General features: G+C 31.7%; 1 protein-coding gene across 1 annotated transcript; it reads left to right on the top strand.

Annotated features, from left to right (window-relative positions):
* The first annotated feature begins 8,665 nt into the window (after nucleotides 1–8,665).
* On the top strand, nucleotides 8,666–20,313 carry LOC134690756 (ras-related C3 botulinum toxin substrate 1-like). Its single transcript, XM_063550811.1, has 5 exons — nucleotides 8,666–8,732; nucleotides 14,645–14,843; nucleotides 15,862–16,030; nucleotides 16,629–16,762; nucleotides 20,216–20,313. Exons 2-5 carry the CDS (start codon nucleotides 14,661–14,663, stop codon nucleotides 20,264–20,266), a joined length of 537 nt encoding a protein of 178 aa, XP_063406881.1. The 5' UTR covers nucleotides 8,666–8,732; nucleotides 14,645–14,660; the 3' UTR covers nucleotides 20,267–20,313.
* The last annotated feature ends 383 nt before the right edge of the window (nucleotides 20,314–20,696 follow it).

Below are 20,696 nucleotides of genomic sequence, written 5' to 3'. Positions count from 1 at the left end.
GTTCAATTATTGTGAAGACTTGTACAATGTATGTAAATGTAGATTAACATGATTTAAGTAAATGCATGATATTAAAGTTCAATCTCTCATGTAGTTAAATCAAGAAAATTGTCTTATCCTGATAGACATGATAGACCTAAAAAGCGTTTTCAAAAAAGTTGTAATTTTCTCCAGGGACGAATTATTATGTACAATGTAATGGGGCGAATTGATACCTTCTGATACATTGGTCGTCGTTTTGCTTCCCTTTCTTAATTTAACCGTCACTACATTTTGAAGTGCATGCAGAAAGAAGTTTGGTCAATCGTGTCTTTGTTACCCTCTATAGTCAGCTTAAAAGTGTTATTTGTTTAAAAAAAATGTAGTATAATCACGAGTATAGATTGCTAATTAGACAAAACACAACACCTTTGACTGAGGTGAGGGGGCTCCTGTTGGGATCACGGAAATTATGTTGGTGTTATTGAAGGTATGATCAGGTATGGATGTTGCATGTTGACAGTTCATGAGTTACACGTTTTATCTTTCCTTTCTTTTAATGTGGGATTATTAATTTCATTACATTAATTTTGTACATATACATGTAGGAATAACCTCTGAGGATAGAACTTTACTTTCTGTAATAGAAAAAGTTATCATAATAACTGAGAGCACAAAAAATTCATGATGTAATTTAAAAAGGAGTTAAAACCTTTCCTCAGGGAATACTCACCACTATACATATATGTACCTGGTTAGACATAACTTGACCTTAGTCACTAAGCATCATTTCAGCAACAAAACGGCAATATAGCTGTAATTTTGCCACAACTATGATGTGCCGGAAGGATTAATAAGGGCCATGACCTTCTTTCATTCATGTTTACTTGAGATGGGTTTTAAAATTTATGTTTTTATGTACATGTGTACATACTAGTAAAAACATGTAGTTCTGATAGTTATACACAGAATGAGATCAATTGTGTATCTTTTTTCTTTTATATTACAGCATTTTGTAGACTGTAGAGAAAAACTACTTGGAACTAACAGTATTGAACATGTTGAGGAGGTATGTCTTTTAAAACACATGTTTATATAATTTTCCCTGTACACATGTATACTCAATAGTCAATAGTGAGTTTATTAACTACATGTCAAACTTCTGTACTCATAAGTAGTTTTACTATGACAAGAATAAGGAGGACTTTTCATTCAAAAATAACAAAAAATTACACGTTCCAATTTGGTTTTCATATTCCATGCTTTTACTTGGCTGTAGCACATTTTATTTGCATTTTGAATTGGTAATCTGTTTTCATCATTAAGCATTAGTTAAAATCTATTAAAATAAAAAAACAAGGTTTTAATTTAAGGGTAAATTTCTAAATCTTTGGTGTATAAACATGATAAAACATATTACCTATATATAGATATAGAAAGATGTGGCATGAGTGCCAATGAGACAACTCTCCATCCAAATAACAATTTAAAAAAAGTAAACCATTATAGGTCAATGTACGGCCTTCAACACAGAGCATTGGCTCACACCGAACAACAAGCTATAAAGGGCCCAAAAATTACTAGTGTAAAACCATTCAAATAGGACAACCAACGTTCTAATAATATAAAAAAAAAACCAAGACACTAGAGACACGTATATATTACATAAACAAATGACAACTACTGTACATCAGATTCCAGACTTAGGACAGGTGCAAACCCTTATAACCCATTCATGTATTACTAACTCCTCTAAGATAGGTGACTATTCTAAGCTTATTGCTTCTTTCAACATTATATGTATTCCAGAATTTATTATTGTTTCAATTTCAATTATTACTTATAGTACCTTGTTTAAAATACTCTTAAAAAGTTTTCTTTTCTTTTAATTTAGAAGAACACTACTGAAGACAAATACAAAGATGCCGAAGCTGAAATACTACCACCTAAAAGAAAAAGGGTAGGTGATAACTGTATATAAAACAGCGTCATACAATTTATAGAATGTCTCATAAATTTGACTTTTTAGCTCACCAGGCCTAAAGTGCCAAGTGAGGTTTTCTCATCACTTGGCGTCCGGTGTCCATCATCTTCATAGTCCGGCTTCGTCTGTTAACTTTTACAAAAATCTTCTCCTCTGAAACTACTGGGTCAAATTTAACCAAACTTAGCCACAATAATCATTGGGGTATCTAGTTTTGAAAATGTGTCTAGTGACCCATTCAACCAACCAAGATGGCCGCCATGGCTGAAAATAGAACATAGGGGTAAAATGTAGATTTTGGCTTATAATCTCTGAAACCAAAGCATTTAGAGCAAATCTGACTTCGGTAAAATTATTTTTTAGGTAAAGATCTATCTGCCCTGAAATTTTTAGATGAATTGGACAACCTGTTGATGGGTTGCTGCCCCTGAATTAGTAATTTTAAGGAAATTTTGCTGTTTTGGGTTATTATCTTGAATATTATTATAGATAGAGATAAACTATAAACAACAATAATGTTCAGCAAATTAAGATTTGTAAATAAGTCAAATAGAGGAAACAGTCAGTTGAGCCCTTTATGAATTATTGCCATTTATAGTCAATTTTAACCATTTTAGTAAATCTTAGTAATCTTTTAGACAAATCTTATCCTCTGAAACTACTGGGCAAAATTAATCAAAACTTGGCAACAACCATCTTTGGCGTATCTAGTTTAAAAAATGTGTCCAGTGCCCCAGCCATCCAACCAAGATGGCCGCCACCGCTAAAAATAAAACATAGGGGTAAAATGCAGTTTTGGGCTTATAACTCACAATAGGCCGGTGACCAAAGTCGGATTTAAAAATGGAATACAGCTATATCATATATATCATTAGATTCGGAAATATGTGAACTTTGAGATTATTCTGGTCGTCAAAAGAGAATATGGTACAGTTTTTTTCAGAAATCATGATCATGATGATCAAAGATCACATGTCGTGTCCAAGGAAAAACAAAATTGAATATCTAATTCCAATTTAAATACCCTTTTTACTGTAGAATGACCCCTATGGTCCCCTATACATAGAAAATGAAAGTGTCAGTGGGGCATCCATGTATTTTGGACACATTCTTTTTTTTATACAAGGTTATTTTCATATTTGTCTTAGAGGTGCTCTAATGTTTGAGAAGTGTATGTCCCCTATTTATACGACTTTTTGACGACCAATCTTAAATTCAAGTAAAATAATTTTTCTAGGACTGTGCCAATTTTTAGCCCTATACCATGAAGTGAAATGAAACTCTTTTAATAATCAACCTTTTCCTATTCTGTCATCCCACTACAAGCCAAAGCATTCAGAGAAAATGTGACGGGGTTAAATTGTTTATCAGGTCAAGATCTATCTGCCTTGAAATGTTTCAAATGAATCGGACAACCCGTTGTTAGGATGCTGCCCCTGAATCGTTAATTTTAAGGAAATATTGCCTTTTTTTTTGTTATTACCTTGAATATTACTATAGATAGAGATAAACTATAAACACATGATAAACAGTAATAATGTACAGCAATGTAAGACCCAAAAATAAGTCAACATGAGCAAAATGATCAGTTTACACCCTAAGGAGTTATTGTCCTTTATAGTTCATTTTCAACAGTTTTCATAAAATTTGTAAATTTTTACTTAAATTTTCCACTGAAACTACTGGGCCATATTCATTATAGATAGAGATAATTGTAAGCAGTAAGAATGTTCAGTACAAACACATCACCATCACCGAAACACAATTTTGTCATGAATCCATCTTTGTCCTTTGTTTTAATATTCACATAGACTAAGATGAGCGACACAGCCTCTTTAGAGCCTCTAGTTTAAGTCACCTCGCCTACTTTGATTTCATCTTGCACAAACTTTTTTAAAAATATTCTGATGCGACTGGGCCAAATGGAACTAAACTACATGTATATATAGTAAATTTGTATTTCACTGAACTTTATTTTTACTTATTTAATTTAAGGAACAGAACAGACTCCAAAACAACAGAATAAGACATTCATTTGTTCTATGGATGACTGCATTTGAGAGTTCTAGAACCAGATCAGTCTTGACCAACATCTCCTTCAAGTCAGCTGTGAATACAAGCTAGAGAGAGGACCATTTAAAAATCAGACATAAGTTCTATATGCCCAAAAGCTGTCAAATAATGTACATTATTGTCCTGATATGCAAGCAGTCTTATTAGAAAATGCATGTACTACAGACTTCAGTGCCAACCAAATGGGATGAGCATTGAAAGTGAAAAAAAGCATCAAACAGAAAGAATTGTTGACATATTTATTTAATCATAGTGAAAATCTAGATCTTAAATGACCATTATACCGCTGCAGAAAGTATGAGATCGGGTGTATATACCTTAAGGAAAGATGATTTCTTAACTGCCCAGCAGATAAATTGGTTCTTTACTCGATTGACACAACAACAGAGACCAAAGATAAGCATGGCTATAAAGCAGCTGAGTTTGAAATTCTTAGGGCACAATGGAAAACACAGATTTTTAAGGCAATTGAAGATTGAATTTGAACACCACTAAGATGCATATTGCAATGTCCTATGATCCTAATTACAAGATATGGCCGTACAATATGTTTTCTGAATCACAATGCTACAAGCTTTTATGAAATTTGTGAAATGCATCATGGAGATGTATAATTTTGATATTTTATTTGTTACACATTTGAATGTATCATGAACTTTTCATTTGAATACTGTTACATCTTCTTCTTTTGGTCAATATGTTCAGACTTGATTAGGTGATATTTCTGTAACCATAGCAGTTTTAACTTATTTTTGAGAATTGCTAAGCCTCTTGAAAGTTTTGTAATACCTGTACAATGTCTTTGATATTCTTGTTGATTTTATGTTATTCTGTAAAATGCAGACATGTTGGCATAGTTAGCCGATTAGTTTTAAGTGTCTGAACAGATTTAGCATTTTTATAAAGCTATGATAATGTAATTTTTCTATTGATAACTCTTCAAACTTAGAAAAGGAATATTCTAATACAATTTGTTTGTATCATTGAATTTTATTGGATACCACTCTGTTTAAATTCCAAATTCTAACTATCATAACTAAGACTCTTCTTGAAATGATGCAAGAAGCAGTCATATTGGATTTAACCACATCATGTTTACCCAAAAAATTAGAAAAAAAACCTGCATACCTTAAACTACTTTTTATCAGCTTATATTCAAATGTGAAGCGTAAACGAAGCCCCAAAACAAAAGATGTTAGCCTTTTGAACTCAAAGTATTCATATGACGTCATGATGTTTCTAAAGAAGTAAGCAACATTTGCTGGAATTTTTAGTTTAAGCAACTTTATGTCAAAATAAAAAAACAAAAACAATATTTTTATTGACTATTGCATTAGAATGGATAGAACTGTATTACATTTTATTATTTCTGGACATAAATCGAGATTTTCTGTTGCATATATATCTGTTTTAACTAGCTCTGCTACATATCACTAGGTAAATCAATTTACGACAGTAATACATGCACCTACTTTTTATATCTGTAAAGGTTAAAATACAAATACAGTTATCTCTTAAATTATATGCACATGATTGAACCAATATGAGTTTAATATAATGAAATTTGAATGTACTTAGAAGGTGTTTTACTCGATTTAATTTTTTTTAAGATTGACAAGCATTTACTCAAATTGCTTTATAAATAGCAAACTGGGTTTATCTGTATCAGTTAAAAATTAATATGCACAATCAGTTCTTCCTTCCCTCTGTAGTCAATCACAAATATAAATCTTAAAAAATGAAAAAAATATATACTAAATTTGAAAAAAAAAAAAAATTGTAAAATTTTGGAAATTTCGTTACCATAGCAACCATTTTTATTAAATTTCATTAAGCAAAAATATTTCTCAGGACTGAAAAATTTTACTGATTAATTTTGTTATATTGTAAGGAATTTAATGCCATATTTGTATTGAGTAAATATATAAATTTCTATGATTATTATTGACTTGTAGAAAAATACAATTTACGGAATTTGAAAATCTTGTGTTTTTCATTCATTAAAGATATTTTTTACAATTATTTGCCCATTGATTTTATTTTATAATTTGAAAGCCCTTTATTAGTTCTTACTAAATATACCTTACATTTAACTGGGAGACGCTGCATTTAAGAAAAAAATCCACTTCAATATCCTGTATTTACTAATTTTTCACTGAAATCCAAATTTGCCATTTGACCATATCTTTACTAGCTACTAGCAGAATAATTGATAATTGTAAATGTAAATCATATGTGAATTTTAAACAGCTTTAAGGTCATTTGTATTATATTATTCACAAAAAAAGGTAATGTTATACATGAAAAAAAGTACTTAACAGTGCAAAATGTCGTTTTTTCACTTTTTTAGAGAAAAAATATGACCTTTTTTGGCTAAAATCAACATATGTGGTTTCCATGGCAACCGGAATATTCCGAAACAATTTGTTGCCTGTTATTGCCTTTATGTAAGGTACTGACTATTACATATAAGTTTTATCAAAATCTGAGACCATGTGTGCCAGACCCTATTAGAATTTCTTTGGTGGTTACAGAGAATTGCTCTTAATGTCTGTGTCATTTTGGTCTTGTGTGGATAGTTGTCTCATTGGCATTACTACCACATCTTCTTTTTTTTATAGGTTAAGAATTAAGCGTTTATAAATATCAATTATGTGGTCATTTTTATAAATTTCCTGTTTACCAAACTTTGAATTTTTCGAAAAACTAAGGATTTTCTTAACCCAGGAATAGATTACCTTAGCCGTATTTGACACAACTTTTTGGAATTTTGGATCATCAATGCTTTTCATTTTCGAACTTGTTTGGCTCTATGTACATTTTGACATGAGCGTCACTGATGAGTCTTATGAAGACGAAACGCGTATCTGGCGTGTTAAATTATAATCCTGGTACCTTTGATAACGTATATAAAAATATTTGCTCCTCATCCTCCTTCCTTTCTTAAACAAATTTCTAACACTGCATTCTAAATGTAATTAAAAATTTGTAGTTCAATGGTAGTTGTTAGTTGTTGTTTATCATATTTGTTTCTCGCTTGATGTGTTTTGTAGTTTATGATGTCGTGGTCATTTGTATGTTTCTTAACTGATTGAATAAATATAGGAAGGTGTGGTGTGAGTGCCAATGAGACAACTCTCCATCCAAATAACAATTTAAAAAAAAGGTAACCATTATAGGCCAATGTACGGCCTTCAACACGGAGTCTTGACTCACAAAATTACTAGTGTAAACCATTCAAAGGGGAAAACCAACGGTCTAATCTATATAAAAAAACGAGAAACGAGAAACGAAAAACGACAACTACTGTACATCAGAATATGTCATTGTTGAAGGCTGTACGATGACCAATAATGGATTTTTTTACTCATTCGAAGGAAAACCACATGAATAAACAAATGCGTTATGGATGTTTTATGGGGGGGGGGGGGGGGGGGGGGTGTAAAAATCTTATACCCAATTTGATGAAAAAACATTTCTGGTCAAGGATAAAAATAATCCGATTGATCACATCGAAAGACTATTTGTTAGAACGTTTCTTAAAACCTCTTGACTGAGAAAAAACCCCAACATAACACCAATTGAAGTTAAATGAGTGCTCCTTTACTAGGATTGTATGAGATCTGAATATGAAAATCGAACATGCTTCATGCATTTTTTTTAATTTGAAGTTAAAAGACGAATTAGATTGAATGGTTAGAGATTTTTTAATGCCCGTAAAGTTCTTCGGAGCTCGCATATAATATTTAATTTCAATAGAAATGTTTTTCAATAAATACGCTAAAAAAATTAAATATATATATATAATAATGATGAGTTGTAGTTCTGTAGTCGATATCACACCCCGAGATACTCTACTAGACAAGTGTAAATCAGTTAAAACTGCACGTTTACTAAGACAACAAATCTAAAAAAAGAATGTGTGGTATGATTGCCAATGAGACAACTATCCACAAAAGATCAAAATGACACAGACAATAACAACTATAGGTCACCTTACGGGTTTCAACAATGAACAAAGCCCATACCGCATAGTCAGCTATAAAAGACCTCGATAAGACAATGTAAAACAATTTAAACGAGAAAACTAACGGCATTATTTATGAAAATAAATGAACGAAAAACAAATATGAAACACATAAACAAACGACAAATAAAGTCAGGCATATACCAGTTGTTCTCCATTCACTTGAGCTTTGATTTGCCATTTGAGCAGGGACTTTCTGTTTAAATGTTCCCGAGAGATCGGTATTAGTGTTATTTTACCTTTGAACATTTTAAAGTCTCATTAAAACACATTATTAAATATCAAAACAATGTTAATTATGTTACGCACCGGTAGTGTTTTACATTTGTATATTTACTATTTAGAAACATCCTATCTTAATTCTAAAATTAGCACATAGCAAATTTAAATTATTGACCACACTTTCTGTCATCGATTTGTTATTGTTTATTGGCTTATTTTGACGACGAATAATGGGGACATGTGAGGGGTTTCTAAATGTGCAAAGTTCTGTAAAAAACGATTTCGGATTTACACCACTCTTAATTATCCCTTACTTGATCATTCTAAACATTTTTATAAATGTATGTCTTTTTTATTGACCGTCTTAATGTTGTTGTTAATGTTTTGCCTAAGTGGACCCCCTGATATTTTAGAAAATTGGTTCTATATACATACATGATATAGCAGGTAAGACAAAATATTTTCATTTCATTTGAATGTAAACCAAATTACTGTATGCCAAAGTGCAATGTTTCCCATATGATATGTTATTAATATACAAATGATAATGGTATTCATGGCTTTATCTGGTTAAAATATTTAAATTTTTCGAAAACGTGTAATGTACACATTTTTATATGTATATATACAATACACTGCACTTTATCAATGTCTTCGAATCAATCCTATTTGTTACACCAGTTATTTGTCTTTTTTCGTATAACTTGTTGCCACTGGACAAGAGGCAAACAACAAAGACTAAAACAATCGTATTATGTAAATAAAAATCTTGAAAAATAAAACATGTTGGTGAGTGAAGAGATTCGCATTGTCCATTAAGGATGATCTACTTAGATATATAGAAGAACTAAGGCAGCAACCATTTGATTTTCGGGAGGGGCCCGGGGGAGGGGGAAAAAAGTTTGTTTCCAGTTTTTGGAGAAAGAAAAAAAAATGTTTTTGATTGATAAAAGTATTGGCACTGTTTTATACGGCGAACTATGAAAAAAACAAAGGATTTATAAAATAAAATAAAAAAATGTTTTTGAAACTATATGCAATCAAATAATGTAAAGAAAAGCAGGTATTAGCGGCAAAATTAAGCAGAGAAGCAAATATCTTTAACACTGTTTCGCTGCTAAATGTATTCTTAGTTTCTGAAAAGACTGCATTTTGTTCAACACAGCTTATTTTGTCTGGTCCAAATAAAATAAGGAAGTAGCAACCATAAGGATTTAATATTTTTAAGACGAATTTCCAGAATTTATGTAGAGAAGATATTCTACGTAAAAAAATATGAATCATCTAATGGACATCCACATTCACAAATTGGGTAATTTACTAACTTAACTCAAGGAATTTACAAATTAGCTTTTAAAGGACTACGTCTTTGTAATAATTTTATCTGCAACATATTTTCCATTCAATTTCTAATAAGTTAATATTAAGGTACCAAAAATGAATTATTATGTATCCGGATTGTATTTTTATGAAATTTAGAATATAATGATTAAATGGATCTAATATCCAACGTTGATAAACTCCGTATCATGCTGATAGCTAACAATAAGAACAAAACCCAAGCGTTAGCACTCGCTTTATTAATTCATCTGCTTTTTGAAGTACCACAAGGGAAACAACCCAAATCTAATAATACAAAATTTATTGTGGAAGCCCGCAAACAAAGCGCAGAAATACTAGACGTTTCTTTTATATTACTTGTTTTACAAATATTACTGATTCGTGGTGGCATTCAAACAAATCCAGGTCCATCTGAATACGAAGCATCACCAGAAAGTGCTATCAACTCGAACGACTTGTCAAATTTTTACGATATGTTCTCGAAATCACTATCTTACCTTCATCTAAATATCCAGAGTTTAGTGTAGCTCCTAAAATTGATCGTATTGAAGCTGAATATGAAGAATTCGACATATTAGCATTTACTGAGTCTTGGTTAAATAGTAGTCATACTGACGATTTAATAAAATTTTTAAACTTTTATAGTCCTTTCCCTTTTGACAGGGGTTAGTGTATGTTTAAAATAATTTGAATGTATACGACCTGATTTAGAAATTGATGAGCTTGAAGCCATATTGTTGGAGGTTAAAGTACAGCACAAAAACATTCTATTTGGTATTTTTTACATTCCCCCAAATATAGTGGACACGAAACATGGGATAAAGTTGAAACAAGCTTAGATATGGCATTTAAAAATTACAACAAAGACAATATTATAGTCTCAGGGGACTTCAACGAGAACTAACTGAATATTTCTAACTCTAAAGTCAAAGCTCTACTAAACCAGTTCAGCCTACCCCAAATGATAGATGAACCAACATATTTTACAGAAAATTTTACTTCACTGATAGACCTTATAATGACAAGTAACGTAAATGAGATTTCGGACTGTTGCGTTGGTCCACCGTTGACAGACCAAATTCAGTATCACAGTCCAGTTATTGGCTTTATGAACTTCCTAAAAACTCCACATAAAACTTTTAAACGTATAATATGGTTACATGTATATTACAAAGGCGATTATGGTAAATTTAGAAATACGCCAAGCGAAGCGGACTGAGACACGATAATATATAGCACCCGACAGTGTAGACGAAGTAACTGAGAATATAACAAATAGGATACTTCAAGCAGCTGCTATAAGTATCCCCAATAAAATCATTACAGTTCGAAAAAACAGCCCTGTATGGCTAAAAAGTGATACCAAAAAGATAATTAGAAAACAAATTTAGAATTCACAGAAAGGCAAACAAATTTAATAAACTATCAAATTGTGGAATCATTTACCGTTAAGTGTAATAAATTGTGAATCTCTATCTGTTAGAAACAAATTTGTAATCAGATTGATCGCGTCCCTTTATACTTTTATGCTGGATGTCGAAAAGGCTAAACTCTTCACGCGCGACTGAGAATGAATAGTAGTTCTTTAAACTATCACTTGTTACAAAGAAACTTAGTTTCTTTTCTAAATATCGCCATTGTCACTTAGAAACTAGTTCACATTTTTAATATTTTGCCCATTTTATTTGGACTTAAGACAAGAACTGATAATATCATTTTGAAGCCTAAAATTAACGGTACCAATGGATACCGAATTTTACCATTAATAAAATTAACGGTACCAATTTTCTTGCACCAGATGCGTATTCCGACGTTTCATGTCTCTTCAGTGATGCTCGTGGCCAAAACATTTGAAATCCAAATCTTATATAAAAATGAAGAGCTATAATTCAAAAGGTCAAAAAAGTATAGACAAATCCGTGAAAGGAATCAGAGCTTTGTATGAGGGAGATACATTCCTTAATTTATAATAATTTATAATATTTTGTAACAGCAAATTTTAATAACACAAAAAATCCGTATCTTCATGCCAGTACCGAAGTACTGGGTACTGGCTACTGGGCTGGTGATACCCTCGGGGACAAATAGTCCACCAGCAGAGACATCGACCCAGTGGTAGTAATAAAATTAACGGTACCAATTTTCTTGCACCAGATGCGCATTTCGACAATTCATGTCTCTTCAGTGATGCTCGTGGCCAAAACATTTGAAATCCAAAGCTTATATAAATATGAAGAGCTATAATCCAAAAGGTCCAAAAAGTATAGCAAAATCCCTGAAAGGAATCAGAGCTTTGCATGAGGGAGATACATTCCTTAATTTATAATAGTTTATAATATTTTGTAACAGCAAATTTTAATAACACAACAAATCCGTATCTGCATGCCAGTACCGAAGTACTGGCTACTGGCTACAGTCCACCAGCAGAGGAGAGGCATCGACCCAGCTTAATGGTTCAAATATGATTTCAAATAAAGAAAACATTAGTTTATTTTTCATGGTACAAAGATTCATTATTAAATCTAAAAGGTTAACCAACTAATAAATCACACAATACACCTGTAAGCATTTCGTCTCATCAGTTGCATTTTTTCTTTACTTTTCAGTTCATTATGTAACTGACATTTTTAATATTTTTATTATACATGTAACACATATAAAAAAGAAGATGGGGTATGATTGCAATGAGACAACTAACCACAAGAGACTAAAATGACAGAGACATTAACAACTATAGGTCACCATACGGCCTTCAACAATGAGCAAATCCAATACCGCATAGTCAGCTATAAAAGGCCCCGATATAACAATGTAAAACAATTCAAACGAGAAAACTAACGGACTTATTTGTATATATAAAAATGAACGAACAAAAAATATGTAACACATAAACAAACGACAACCACTGAATTACAGGCTCCTGAATTGGGACAGGCACTGTTACATAAATAATGTGGCGGGGTTAAACATGTTACCGGGATCCCAACCCTCCCCCTAACCTGGGACAGTGGTATAACAGTACAACATAAGAACGAAGTATAAAAATCAGTTGAAAAAGGCTTAACTCATCAGATGGACAAAAATACAAGTGGACGTGGCCGGGTACTTGTACATACCGACAACAAAAAAGACACTAGGAACAGATCTTAGAGTACTCGCAGTAGCATGTATTTTTGATTTTTTTGTGTTTAATATATTTAATTTAACAAGGAGAAAGATTAATATAAGCACGTGTTGCTTGTTTCTAAATCCTAATTGCGAATGTGTTTATAAAATATACTTGTATTATTCATGATAAAATATTGTTTACATCAAGCGCGACACGTGAACACCCCTCTTCCCCCTTTCTTTACATAAAACTCAAAACTAAAATAAAATTTTGAATCATCACCAAAAGTATATCAAAAGAGTAATAGGATCTTAAGATTAAAATAGCTAAGAAGTTTGTAAAGTATTAAGCAATAATCATAAATTGTGTTTGAGATACGGCGGGCGCAAAAAAAAAAACCACAACCCTGTTTTAGTTCCAAAGTCACGTAACTCAAAAAGTCTTATTTTCACCAAAAGGTATAAAGATTGCTTGACAATCATCTGAAATAAATATGTTAAGTGTCAGGACAAAATAAGTCGTTCTCAAGTAACGTTGCGACATTTTCACGCCGGACAAACGGACGCCGGACATTTGTATATGTATGAGTGCCAATGAGACAACTCCCCATCCAAGTCACAATTTATAAAAGTAAACCATTATAGGTCTAGGTACGGTCTTCATCATGGACCATTGGCTCATACCGAACACTAAGCTATAAAGGGCTGGAAAAACCAACGGTCTAAGCTATATACAAAATGAGAAACGAGAAACACTTATTAACTACATCAACAAACGACATCTACTGAATATCGTATTCCTGACATAGGACTGGTGCTAACATTTGCGTCGGGATTAAACATGTTAACGGTACCAAACCTTCTCCCTGATCTGAAACAATAGTGTAACATCACAACATAGAAAGACACAAAGGTCTGCTTAATAAAAAAACTGAATAACAAAAAAAACCTGTTCAAAGTTATTACCTAATATAGTCTACTTTTTACAAATTGTGACTTGAATGATATGGAGAATTGTCTCATTACCGCTCATACCAGTGATATCTTCTTTTATATATTTTAAATATCACCTGTCTGTAGTGCTTTGTTTTTAATCCTAAGCCTTTACACACACGATCAGCTGAATCTCATTTGTTTTGGGCCATATAATTTTTACTTGTGTGTAAGCCGTGATATATACGCATTGATTTTGTATAAAACTTTTAGATGACAGTTTGAAAAAAACCTAGTTAAACCAGTGGCTCATTTTGCAGGTTTGCGATTTTTATTTCTGGAGAACTATAGTACTAAATTAAATTTTGTCAAATGGTAAATATATGTATCTCTGATTTTTGTAGGTTCACGGTTTTGTTCAGCTTCTTTCAAGATTTATCTTTAATTTCATTGATATACTAGTATATAGACAGCATTTCATTAGAAAATGATGTATTCCGAGTGTCACAATATATGAAGAAATAGAAAATGTCAAGGAAAAAACACACAAAAACAAGACCAACAAGAATTACACTCTGGTTTTAAAAAAAATGCTACACTGAAAACAAATTAAATATCCAGAACCCTGATAAACCACAGGCTACGATAAGGTGTACATGGAGGGTTATCAAAGGATTTTTGTTATTCATTCGCTATTTGACTGAGAGTCAAACCGGCCACTTTTCATCTTTGGTTGTCATGGTATATCGTCTGTATAAGGAATGTGACTTTTAAATAACTCTGACATTACCTCTTATTTATATACGGAAGCATACATTATACATTATAGGTCAATTTGAAGGTTCGGTCATCAAAACAGAGCCTTGGCTCAGACTGAACAACATGATATGAAGGGTCACCAAAAATGACTAGTGTTAAACCATTCAAACTAAAAAACCAAAGATCTAATCTATTACAGAACTTTTTTTACATTTCAGTCTTGCCTTGGTTGCTATGGAGAATAAGAAATTGATTGTTACAGGAGACAGTGGTGTTGGTAAAACATGTCTTCTTATTTCCTATACTACCAACGCTTTCCCAGGTGAATATGTTCCTACCGTGTTTGACAACTACACTGCAAATGTAATGGTGGACGGGAAACCATATGGATTAGGACTTTGGGATACTGCTGGACAGGTAACAGTACTGTATACACACACTATATTTCTGTTTGTTCGAGTACATTTAGTCTTTTTGAGGGTCTGTATTGTCGGGGTCTTAATTTCTTTTGACTTTAATTGTTAGGCTATTATTTTTATTCTTTATAATTACTGTGGATTCATTATTATTCGTTGGATATCAATTTTCGTGGATTTCGTGGGCACAGTTAAACCACGAAATTTTATGTTCAACGAATGATAAATTTTCTATAGGTTTGTATGCAGACTTCAGCAAAACCACGAAATTAAATATCCACGAATTTGCAAGTTTTTCTTAATCCACGATAATTGGTACCAACGAAAATAAATGAATTCACAGTAACACTATTCTCTATTGTTTATATTTTATTTAACACGCTATTATTCGCTATTCTACTTTTATTTATGGCGGTTTGATAAACGTAAATAGAAGTTATATTGAAAGGGACAAAAGTTTTCAAATTTATGATCACCGATTTCACTCAAATTCTCATATTTGATTTATAACACACTAAATGTATATTTTAATTATAAGAATTTGAAAAAATTACAGGGCATGGGCTTGATAATATGTATCAGCGTTTCGTCTGTATTTTAGTTAGACGCCATCTAATTAACCATCGCGACGACCTTCTAACCCGACAAAACATAAATCTAGATATAAATAGATAGCGAACTCGTGCCATTGGATTTTTCTAGGTCTGAATTTCATTAATAGCTGAACACACCTATTTCATGCGTAGACCTCTCTAGATAAGGGGTTAAATTGAAGGTGACATAAATACGGATTCAGTAAGGTAGAATTTTTCTTAAGTTATTTTGACAAAATTTATATAAACTTGCTGATAAAAACGAATTATCATTTCACTTTTGCACTTTCATTTATGATTGAACAAAAAAAAATAGTATTCTAATTGTATTTATGTCTCGTAAGTAATGCACATTTAAGACTTTTGTTGGTTTAAAATTTTAGGAAAAATATGAGAGTTAAGAAGCTTATAGGTTTTACATTGCAGGAGGATTATGATAGATTAAGACCTTTGTCGTATCCACAGACAGATGTTGTTCTACTGTGCTTCTCTATCAACGACAGATCATCCTTGGAAAACATAGAAAAGAAATGGATACCGGAAATAAAGCACCATCTACCAAATGTAGCTAAAATGTTAGTTGGTTGTAAAACAGGTAATTATTCTCCAGCACACCTCTATTCTACCGGCAATAGTTAATGTAAAAAGTTTTATGCTTTTTCTTTTTAATTAAAGAATTTGTGCGGACCATAGATTCACAACGAACAGCACCTACAAAATGAGTTAGCATTTCATCATCTTAGCACAAAACAGTACTGTCAAAATGAGTCAGCATTACAATATATTAGCTTAAAGCTGCACCGTCAAAATGAGTTAGCATTACATCATCTTAGCATCAAACAGCACAATCAAAATGAGTCAGTATTACACCATCTAGCCCTCACACAGCACCGTCATTATGAGTCGCATTAAATAATGTTAGCCTAAAACAGCACCTAAGTTAAGACACATGTTTCGGAAGTTCACGTTGCCTAATCGTTATATGTCTATCCACTTACGTGGTTTGTTTGTAGTCTGATCATTATTGACTATCTTTTCCATTTTTTTTAACATGTTTTATGTTGCTTTTCTTGAACCGCGATTTTGTTCCTGTTTTCCTTTTCTAGCCTGGTTATTTTAGAGATTAAGGGTTATAATAGAGTCGTATTAACGAATTACGTTGACATGGATTGCATTCATTTAACATATTTCAGATTTAAGAGATTCAAGTAAAGATACATGTATAACTAAAGAGGAGGCAGAGTCTTTTGCCAGTGATCATAGAATGCCATATTATGAAACAAGTGCTCTTACTCAGAAAGGATTGAAGTCATGTTTTGATAATGCTGTAAGTAAGGTTATACAATACAGTAACGAGAAGGTAACAACTTTGCAAACGTAAATTTTTTTTTCGCGACGTCAAACTGTGACATATCGGGTAAAGATGCATTTTTTATGATTTAAAATGCTTTAACTTGAAAACGAGTATATGCATGTACCCCTCTTTTTTAAAATGGCATTAGGTTTGATTGCATATGAAAATTCTTTGACCCGATTTCAAGGAAAAAGTCAACATTAAAACTTTAAAAAATTTAAATTTGATAAATATACCGCAAAAATGCCGTTTTTTCCTGAATTCATGAATCTTTGTTAAAAATTATATATTTCCAAAGAAATTTTGTACATATCTAGAGCATATTTATGAAAATAAGATTTTCATTATGTTTCTCCAAAACTCCGCCTGTGTTTATCTGTTGAAATAAAAAAGTGATTTGAAGATATTGTATGCATATTGAACAGCGGTATACTACTGTTACCTTAACATGCTTAAATATGTACTAAAATACACAACTCTGTATCACATGGTTATGTTAGATTGTCTGATTGTGTTGTCCTTAATTTGAACTGTACTATCAGAAAGGCTATATAAAACTGAAGTCTGTGCTGGCATTCAAAGGTGGTGTTTAATAAATCAAATGCAAATACGCATACAAAATATAAATATGCAAACACGCATAAAGAAACAATGTTATTTCACCAATTGTCATATAAAAATTGAACACCACAATTACCTATAAAGGTAAAATAATTTTAAATTTATACAACAAAAAATAATACAAAAAAAATATTGCAAACAACATTTCACTAAAGTTGCAAGCTAAGACATGTCGAGAAAAAAAAAAATTCAACATAATGCATATGAAATAAAACAATAATTCTAATAGGGTGGGCGGGAGGGATAAAAACGTGGTTTCCAAATTGGATCGATAATTGATGTGCTAAACTTATCTCTTTTAAGAAAGAGCTATATTGGTGAATCTAAAACATGGAGTACGCCCCGAACAAATTAAACAAAATGACTAGCCATTTTTAACCCATTTCTGTATTATTTATGTTGTGGTAACTACTATTAATATTTAAAAACCGTATTTAACCAGTTTTTTGTCTATACTTTATTTGTTGTCCTATTTTTGTGTTAGTGTAGCCAATTATTCCCTATTATTTTGTAAACCCCATCCAATCCCTTACGTTAATATGATAATGCAAATTTCAACAACTTGACTATATAAATTCTTATTTACACTTCATCTTGAAACATGCTGAATATAAAACAGAAGATGTGGTATGATTGCGAACGAGACAACTCTTCACAAGAGACCAAATGACACAGATATTAACAAACGTTTGGCCTTTGAATATGAGCAAAGTCCATACCTAGACTTTATTATGCTTCGACATCGGTTATCTATTTGCTCTCATATGTTTATTTCAATGCAAAACATAACAAGAATTCCAATTCTGAATTACTTAATAATTGAGAAAGATGTCAAGGAACCGTACCCCCCTCAAAATCAAAACAAAACCCACCAAAAACAAATAATAGTGTGGCTAAAAATTAAAACGAGGGAAATAAAGTCAACAATAACAAAACTGTGTTTGAACCTCCGCGTGGTCACTCCAACGACTTTTAAATTGGAAAGAGATGCGCGGCATTATAAAAAAGGGCAAAGACTTGTCAGCTCGGAGTATGGATAATCTCCTGACTATTACATTGCGAAGTGGTCTAGTTCGAAGCATGGTAATAATTAATACCAAATTAACATGTTGTGCTAAATATGGGTGTATTTTGAATTTCCCGCTGGACGTTCAACATCCATCCATCAGCATCATCATTGAATGTGTTGTTAATTGTATCATATTTCATATGCACTCACACGTACAATCGGAAGCAGTTGATTAAATTTGAACAAATTAAATGATAGTAATCTGTATTAAAGAAAAGGAATTTATTCTTAATGAAAATCCATTATCTTATCAAATACCTGAAATGTATTGCTATTGTATTTTGTCTTCTCATACTCTAATTCCCCGATAGCTTTTCTGTACGCGGTAGACTTCACCAAGCTATGTTTACTTATCTGGTCAAACGAACAGCGCAAGTGCGAATGAAAGTTTAGGGGTGAACGATAATGTGGAAAAGTGAAGAGAAACAGTGTTTATTCCTCTTGGTAGACAAAAAAATAATGCAAAAGCACTTTTAAAACTGGAATTATAACGTATAATTTACATATATAAACACATGGGAAAATAATTACAAATACCAAACATTGATTTGTAGGATCATCTGCTAGCTCACTTTTTTATTCCCCGTTTATTGGCATTATGTTTTCTGGTCGTCTGTTCATCCGTCCCTTCGTCATGTGAAAAAAGCATGGACAAGGTAGATTTTAATGAAGTTCAAGTCCAATTAACTTGAAATCAAGTTCACATGTTCCCTATGCTATGATCTTTCTACTGTTAATACCACATGCTCCATGATTTTATATTGATTGTTTATTGTTTTATCGTTCGGGTAAGTTCCTTTAAAAGTAAACATGAGTTGTAAATATAAATTAGCAGGAAAACGGTGTTAAATCGATGAAATGTTTTTGTTGCAATTGATTCTACCATGAATGTAAATGTGCAAAAAGTTATGATAGGAAACTTTGTTAAGGTAGCACAATAAAAATATTTTATAACTCAAACTCCTAAGTTTCAAAATGCTGTAACTTTCTTAATAATGCTTGAAAATTTATAAAAGTGGTATTTATGGATAGCTAACAGATTACTCTTTCAAATTAATGCAAAGTTAGTATTACACATCAGTTATGTGAGCAAATATAATGTTAAATGTGTCTAAAATATTTTTCACCAATTTTCCACTTTCAATTGAAATTAGCTTCTGCATATGTGTATGTATAGTCCTAGATGGTTTATTATATGTTGTTCCTATGGCCATTATCTACACAAAGGTGTCTCAGATTTCAGATAGAAAGTATAGAACACATTTTACATCTAACTGAACATTTTCTACTGTTGTGTGGTTATAATGTTTACACTAATTAGAGATTTATGAGAGAATGGAATACGATAGCGATAATTTGAGACACCCTTTTGAAGCCCATGACGTGTTGATTAAAATTTTCTGTATAGGTGAAGAGATGATAGAGCTAAATTCATTTGAGTGAACTGACCGAGATTTAGCCACTAATTACATAATAATTGATTACATAATAACTGCATAATAAGAATATATCAACCATTTCAATGATTAATCTTTTATCTATCTATATATACCTCTATTACTATTTTATATGCATTCATTAGTTACACCATTTTAAAGGTTAGTGTTTGGAAGTAAACAAATCTTTGTATTGTGCTACCTTAAAAAGATATAAATATATTAGTCGATTAAAACCGTAACATTATAATTTCTAAAAACTGCAAGTATTATAGTAGTTTGATTATCATTTCATTTCAGGTAAGGGTAAGCTGCAGAACGACTGAAAGAAAGTGGTTTCAGAAGAAATGATCTTTATATAAATGACATTGTTGTGCAATAAATAAAATAGATAAAACCAATAAATATATATTCATTGCATTTATTGAAAGTGTGTATATTCTTGTATGCATATCCACAAATATATAACAATATCTAACAATTCGTATTGGTATGCTTTTCTTCAAACGCTTTCACTTAATGTTTATCAAGGTTTACTGAGTCGAATTATCAATCAATATATTCAGACGATAGAATATGCTAAAGGTCAATACAATGATATTTTTTACGGAGACGAAAAGTTATATTTTATTAATTATATTATATGATTATAGACAAACAAAGTTGATAAAATACTAATTCTAACATGACGTCCTTCAAACGCTTTGAGTACACACCCGTGGTAAAATATGAATATATTGCATGGGCTCTTCCGATCGTACTCCCACGTCATATGTTTTTT

The sequence above is a fragment of the Mytilus trossulus genome, chromosome 11, assembly GCF_036588685.1.
Source record: "Mytilus trossulus isolate FHL-02 chromosome 11, PNRI_Mtr1.1.1.hap1, whole genome shotgun sequence".
Classification (NCBI taxonomy): Eukaryota; Metazoa; Mollusca; class Bivalvia; order Mytilida; family Mytilidae; genus Mytilus; species Mytilus trossulus.
The sequence above is the reverse complement of the archived record's forward strand: the minus strand, read 5'-3'. Positions and strand labels throughout refer to the sequence as shown.